The sequence below is a fragment of the Anopheles moucheti genome, chromosome 2 (genome assembly GCF_943734755.1).
Source record: "Anopheles moucheti chromosome 2, idAnoMoucSN_F20_07, whole genome shotgun sequence".
Lineage (NCBI taxonomy): Eukaryota > Metazoa > Arthropoda > Insecta > Diptera > Culicidae > Anopheles > Anopheles moucheti.
The window spans coordinates 84,733,500-84,741,181 of record NC_069140.1 but is presented as its reverse complement, the minus strand read 5'-3'; the positions used below and the strand labels follow the sequence as shown (position 1 = coordinate 84,741,181).

The window sequence follows — 7,682 nt, the reverse complement described above, 5'->3', positions numbered from 1 at the left end:
GGGACCCCTTTGGTGTTCATTTCGCACCGAAAAACCCGACTCACGATCGGACGGAGCGTTTGGAAATTCATTCGCAAACTGGACGCGCCTGCGAAAGCATCGTTTTTCGTAACTCCGTCGTCGTCGTCGTCGTCGTCGTCCCGTGGTGGGTTTGTGTATTAGCGGGCAGAAAAAAAGAAAAAAAAGGAAGGCGGACGAGAGCTTTGTAAAAAGGGTTTTTTGTTACGCGCGACAAGAGAAAACCCCACGCAAATTCCGCCATAATCGGTCCACAGCGTCCGAGCGTCCCCGGATTGTGTTGTTTTGTTGTGCCGAGGAAAAACCCGCGTCCGGGACATTGTGTGTCCGGGCTAGTAGGTTTTGTGTGTTGTGATAAAGAAACAATCGGTTCAACGGTTTCCGTTTTGGTGCTCCCGGCACCAGGAGTTTAGTTCCGTTTCCAGCTAAGTGAAGGGCGCCTTCGTTTTCGTCGCGCTTTGAGACGGGTGATAGGTTGAAGTGTTTGTCCACCTTTACAAGGCCAGTGTGTTGGCGGTGGGCAGAGTAAGGCTATAATAGTAAAAGAACCCAATTTCCCACGCTTTTCCACCGAGGTGTGCACGGGGAAATCGGCAAAATCAAATGTCCCCCCGGTCGCATTTTTAAGTGCATTTAATCAATGTTGTGCGTGTATGTGTGCGTGTGTTGCAACGGTGCAAAAGTTTCCTACCCGCAACCGCTCGCCAGTAACGTCACCGAGATGGAAAATTCACTCTAAACCGCACAAAACACCGGGCGTCTCCATCGCCGATAACCACACGGAATAACCGCCGAATTTTGCGCCGTGTTTGTGGGTGCGTGCGTGTGCGTGTGTGTGTGTGCGTGTGGTAAGCTGCAGGGCTACCCATCCAAGTGCATTGGATTGAGATAAAACCCCTCGCGACCTGGTGTTGCGTGTTGTGCGTGAATTGAGCAGTTTGTGCGGGTGGAAAAAGGCCAACCGAAGTGGTGGAAGAGGTGGAAAAGTAGAAGGGGGGAAATCAAGTGCAAATCGTATTAGTAGGGGAAAACATGGGATGCAGCGCTGTACAGCAGCAAACAGCAGGCGCCACTACCCAAGGACAGTGCACGACGCAAACGCAACCTCAAACGATGGCACCGTCCGCGGCCAGCACGATCGTGATCGTGCGGCAGGTTCCTAACCCGCCATCACAAGAATCCGCCAATCCGCCACTACCACCCCCGCCACCACCACCACCATCGTCGCTACCTCAGCCCAAGAGTCTGAAAACGAGTCACAGTGCGCTGGTGAAAATTCTCGAATCCGCACCACTCAACGCTGTGAAATCAACCACCACCCCCAGCGGCACCACACCCCCGGCCACCCCCCAACCGGTGGTGGCCCTCACGCCGAAGATTGATTTTTGTCCGTGGAAAAAGACAACGATCGCCAAAGAATGGTTGAGCGCGCAGGGTGGCGCGGGGAAGCAGCGGGAGGAGTCGGTAGTGCCACCGTCCGTGGTGGTGTTGGCACCCCGGTTAGCGGGTGACGAACAGCCACAGCAGCAGCATCCGGACGAACAGCAGCGTGTAGTCATTTGTGCCATCGAAAAGAAGGAGCAGCAGCAGGACCCGATCGCCATGGAAGAGGATGAAGCGATCGAGGCTGGATGTGAGGAGGAAGAGGAGGAAGAGGAGGAGGACGTGGAGCTAGAGGAGCGGTTGGCAAGCAAAAAGGCGCGCAGTTCGAGCAGTTCGAGCAGTTTGTGCAGTAGCAGCGGTAACAGTTCCTGCCGCAGCCGGGAATCGTCCCTTTCGTCGGCGGCCTCCCCAGAGCCGAACAGCAGCGGCGATGAGAGCAGCAGCAGCAGCAGCGGCCTATCGTCCGGCGAGCGTTCGTCGTCCTCCACGTCCTCCTGCTCCTGCACCTGCTCATCCGATCATCTCATCAACGATCTCTGCCAGCAGTTTGAGGAGAACCTCTGCGAAGATCACGTACGTTTATGCGCGAGTGGTGGAGCGTGTTTGAAGATACGAAACAGCAGCAATCACAATTTCCTCTCAATGACCTTATACTTAATACAAAATAATTAGCTTAACTAAAATGCCCAAACTAATGTGCTTTTCCTCCTTTGTTCTACTTGCTTCTACACAGGGTTTCTTCCGGCGATCGATACAGCAGAAGATCCAGTACCGACCGTGCACGAAAAATCAGCAGTGCAGCATACTGCGAATAAACCGCAACCGCTGCCAGTACTGCCGATTGAAGAAGTGCATCGCCGTCGGCATGAGTCGTGACGGTAAGTCGACCTTATGGAAATTCTATTGCAAAACTTCGATCGTTATTGGTACTGGTTAAATAGGGCTTCGATTCAAACACAAAGAGATGGATGTTGAGGAAATGTTCCACCATAGACATGAAGATTTCAATTCTTTCTGAATAATTTCTGGCTAGATAAAGGCTTGAGTAAATAGGGCTCCTTCTGCTCCATCTTCAAACAGCTTTCAAGCTGACCCGGAGTTCATCAGTTCCCTCCAATAATAAGGCTAACAGAAGGAAAAACGCCATCCAAATCTCCTCACCACACGCGAAGGTCGAATGCGAGACTCGCTGGGGCCATTAAAATGTGCCATCCACCACCAGAGTGTAGGAGAGAGAGAGAGACAGAAAACCTCCCCGAAACAAAAAAGCTAATTGGAGAAGATCGAAATGGTGTGTTGCACATGGCTGTCAGGGACGCGTGCGGACCACCACCACCACCACGGTTTGGCATCGTTGTCCGAAATTTTCGGGTGTGAAGGACACAGCAATCTTCGGTCAGTGCTCCACTTTTTTGAGGGTCTCTCGTGTGGGCCCTCCGTTCACCGTGCCCACATCACCCTCCGTGGATGTGGATAGAGTTGTTTTGGAAACTGGGGGGGGTGTTGGACCAAAAAAAAACATGTCCAGAAATTCGCCCAGGGAGTGGGAAGTCGTGTCATGCGGACTGTTGAGATAATTTACTGCCGTGAGGTTCTGTTATCTATGTCGTCTCGCTTGTGCCGGGGCTGTCCGCTGGGTTTGCGTTAATCTTCAACAAATCGTTTCAAATGGAAACATATCGACGGTTGGAGTTCGGACTTTGGTCCAGTTCGGGGAGGAGGGAGTGGTTCAACTTTTGAAGGTGATGTCTTCAACTTTTATGTCCGAGATCCGTTGAAGAAGCGGATGGGGGAGGTCACCCTCTATCAATGGTGATCTCAATATCTTTATGCCTTTTTTTGTGAAGGTCAGCATGTTTGAGCTGGAACAATGTTCGTCAGGTAGCGAACGAATCCCGAATGTCCCCAGAATAAGAAAAGGAACTTCATTCAGGGCAATATCAGACCTAGAACGATGCTGGACCGTAGGCACGTAGACCCCAGGGCCACACGCTGCTGCTGTTGCTGCAACTGCGTTGACCGAAGCGAGACGCAACAGACACCAGTGCCTTAAATGGGAGGGAAAAAGCGATGCAAAAACCAAAACCAAAAAAATACCTTTGCACCCTGCGTCTCACCTACACCTTCACAACACACATCTGTTTCGCATCGCATGCGCGCAGCAACAGTACGCCGCCACATACACGAAGCGCAAGCGAGAAGACAAACGGCCATAACGTCATACACACCGAAAGCGAAAACGCGCGCCCTGTGTTGCGTGTGTGTGTTGTGCATCTCGGTTGCTCTACCTTACCGTTACCACGGTGCGCCTGCTCACTCACCCACTGGGTGGCGAGATCCAGCGAGGCCATCGCCAGCGCGAGTTCAACGACCGTCTAACTGGGCCATAATCATTTTGAACTTTATTTAGGTCAGAAAAATAAACTCGCAAACCTACCCCGGTTCGACACCCCCTACCCCTATACACGGACTGGCTAGCAGGGTGAGAATGAGAGAGAGCGAGAGAGAGACAGAAGCTGATCGGTGTCGTCGAGAGGGTGTCGTTCACTCGCCAGTTTAGCTTCATCGCAATGTGCTCTGCTGTGCGGTGAGCAAACAAGGGTTGTTTGAAAGAGAGAGAGAAAAGACGGGTGGAGTTGGGGGAGAGGGATGAGAGAAACGCGAGAGGGGATGAGACGACGGCCTAGTTTGTGTCCCCCTTTTCCCCCCATTCTCGGGTTCCACTCATAGTGTTCCTCCACAAGCCGTCCATTCGCCATGTGCGTTCATTCGCGGCCATGTTGTATTTGATAGAGCGAGTAAGCGACGAACCCCCCTCTCATAGTGGGGTCTCGCTCGCACCATTTCAAGGTAATTCTGTGCGGTGCGGTTCATCCATCGTGTCGCTACCGCGCTAGGAGCATAGATTTCGGTCTCTCCCCTTTCGGTCACTCCTTCATGAGACACCCTTCCATTTTGTGTGTGTCGTTTAGGTGGGATGCCTGGTGTTTGCTTCACTAAGAGACACCCTTATACTATGAGCTCTCTTTATCTCTCTCTCTCTCTGTTACTCGCTTAATCTATGTCGTCTTCTCGCTCGATGAACGACCTCCGTTCCAAATCGGAGTGCATTCACCCCGGGTCCGAGTTGCCTCGACCGATATGTGTATGTGTGTGTGTGTGTGTGTGTGTGTGTGTGTGTGTGTGTGTCCCGCACGTAACACAACCGCCCACCGCCCCTTATTTCCACTCCCCTTATTTTGCCTTATTACCCTGCTGCACGGAATTTTACTGGGTCGAGGAGATCGGGTGCTGATGTGCGTGAAGGTTTGTTGTTTCTTTCGGGGGCTGTGGAGATTGGGTTGGAGTTTCACTTTCTCTCCAACCGGGCACCGGGCGGACCAGTGTGGGGCGGAGGCTCATTATCACCTTCCGCACCCGACGGATTGCATTTTTTTGTTGAACATTATTTTGGTAGTAAGGCATTATTGTTAATGTTTTTTTCTTTTCTGTTGCTCGGTTTGGTTAATCGGAACAGAAGATTGATGATGGGTTTAATGTGTGTTATCATAACTACCGAGTCGTACTCTGCACCATTTACCTTGTTATCTGCTACGCTTTCTGAAAGATACTTTCCACTCTTTTCCACCGTGGCGAAATCGCTTCCGTTTTTCCTTTCTACGCCCGCCATCCGCCACCCGCCACGGAATGAATTTTGTGTGTTTCGTAATCGCGGTTGTGGATTCATTGTGGATGCGCATCCGCTTTGGTTTCCACGCAGGGAATTTTAATCGAATGCGTTCACATTTTGCCCCATAAGTGATAAGTGACGCATCGCGCAAACAGCATACGACACAGCCGGGACACTCTTCCAACGATTGCTGTGCCAAATTCAGCTCACGCACACCTTCGAACCCCTTCCCGGTGGCCTGTAACGGACCGTGCCGGAGTTTAGTGAGGAAAAACTTTCGTTTTCTATTTTTACTCCATGGGGTTGTATCGTGCGCTCCACGACAAGGGAACCCAGTTGCATATGTGTTTGTGTACCGCTAGATGCGATCGTAACGGGCGATCGGATTAGTCCCGGAACGCACACGATCGCGTTGAAGTTTCATTCAAATTAGAAGCGAGTTAGATGACAGTAGTGTCATGAAGTAGGAAATTTTCGTTTACTTAAATAAATAACTCTTTTAAATATTTTTATAGTTCTGAAAAACAAATTAAATAATAACATTTTTCAATAAACATAAACATTTATGTATTTTTTTTTGTAATTTAATTTTATCTATTTGTTCACCTACCTTCACCGCATCCGGGTTAATTTTCGCAATTCATTCACGCAAAGTTCATGAAGCGTTCATCCGCGGGAAGAGAGGTTCATGGGTTGGTTAATGCGAGTTTCAAGGCTTTTTCAACCCCCCCCCCCCCCCCCCCCCCAATGCCGATAACTGTTGTGTGCCTTCCCTCTTTCCCCTTTGGCGCAACGCCATTTTGTCCCTCGTTTCGCCATCGGTGAGCCGTCGACTTTCCCGCTCGCACCAACGCGCAATGTGTCGGGTTCGTCATCATTCGTCATCGTTCCCCCCCTTCCGCGGGTCGTTGACTTTTATTTCGGTCATGCAGGTCGTTCACTTGTTTTACAATTCATGCGAACCAGTGGCAGCAGCAGTCGCGCACAAAGCAAATGACAGCAGCGCAACAGCAACAGTCGCGCAGACGACGAACCTCTCACTGCTTCTCCGGAGTTCATCCCGCTCTCTCTCTCTTGTTTTTTGTCTCTCCCCGCGTCTTCCTTCTCTTGTCTACGAACGCAGGTATGGGTTTGCAGCTCTTTATTCCAACATTGGTCAGAGGGTGATGGTTGCTTCCTTTCTGCTATTCCCCTTTCCCATTCCCCTGTTGCTGCTGTTGGGCTGAAAATTAGGTTGCATGGTCGTTGTCCTCGTGGCTCACAGGTCTCGTCGCCTTCCATCCCGTGATGCTCTCCCGACGAAGGGGTTTTGTATTTTTCCGTTTTGTTTCGAACGACAATCTGGAGCACCACCCGATCCGCTCCGCTTCTGGTGTTGGATGGGTCTGCTAGCGAAGGCAAATAAAAGGGAGTTGTAGGAGGGGGATAGGTTTTTGAGGGCGGTAATGCTTGAGCAATCGTCATCGTTGTCGCGTGTGCGCTGAGCTGCATAAGCTAATGAACAGCTCGGCGATGGCGAAAAAAGCGCGAAGCGGAACGATCGCGATCGTGCGGGTGCAAGCGAGATGGCACGGGCGCGCATGAGTCAATGCAAAGTACGCAGCCCTGTGCATATATATATAGTGGTGGAGGCGCACGGTTTTTTTTTCTTTTTGCAGATTGGAAGGAGCGAGGAGGAAAAAAAACGAAGGAACTCATGACCCATTTCGATGCAATGAGACGGTCGCTTTTAGTGCTGTTTTTTTGCACACAAGCAAATTAGTGATTATTTAAACATACTTTTGTACCGTGTTTGTTGTGATTATTCAGGGTACTGATATGCTATTATTATCACGTTTAAAGGAAGTACATTTATTTAAAAATGTATTTTCAACCAGAAAAGATTGTTATGAATTTAAAACGTTCGTAATTTCTTAAACACAGCTTCAAAGCCCAATCAATCAATGAACCACACTTGAAGCAAACGTACATTTACGTTACAAATCTGTGTCTCGCCAGCCCCTCTCCTGCACGAACGGGAAACGGTAGACAAGATTTCACTTTCCCTTTTTTTTTTGTTGCTCTCCGGTTGTTGCCTGGCACGGAGGGAAAGCCCATCCGTGCGTGCAAAATGTGTGAACGATGGCGTCTTCCTACGAAGCAGGAAGTGAAACTTTTTCCAACGATCGCAAAGCGATATGCTGCTGCAGCTGCTGAATAATACTTTCACTTACCCGCGTGGGGATTGGGAGTTGGGAGGGAGTTCAAGTTTATGATCGATAAGTTACCCGAAAGCTCACAAAAACCGTTTATCGCCCTGTTGTAAATTCATGTTTTTACTGTTTTATTTATTTTTTATTTAGTTTTACATTTTATTTGCTTTTTATTAATACAAACGATCGAGGCAGAAGGGGTTTCATTAACATTTTCTTCCATTTTAATGATTAAAAATGGGGTTTTGATGGCATGGGTACCCTTTGTACAGATTTTCTGTTTGTTGAAAGTGAAAATGTTTGAAATCATTTTTCTATCTACACGTGAAAGTATTTACTACACAAATACATTTCAAACTTTTATTTTTTTTTTGTTTATTAAATATATAAACCTCTGTCACCTCGCCAAATCCATGTCA

The 7,682-nt window shown here is 49.3% G+C and overlaps 1 protein-coding gene across 1 annotated transcript; it reads left to right on the top strand.

The window, feature by feature from the left end:
• Positions 1–1,050: 1,050 nt before the first annotated feature.
• LOC128299602 (ecdysone-induced protein 75B-like) lies at positions 1,051–2,454 on the top strand. The gene is made up of 3 exons (XM_053035611.1): positions 1,051–1,974; positions 2,135–2,279; positions 2,435–2,454. The coding sequence occupies exons 1-3, from the start codon at positions 1,051–1,053 to the stop codon at positions 2,452–2,454; spliced, it is 1,089 nt and encodes a 362-aa protein (XP_052891571.1).
• The last annotated feature ends 5,228 nt before the right edge of the window (positions 2,455–7,682 follow it).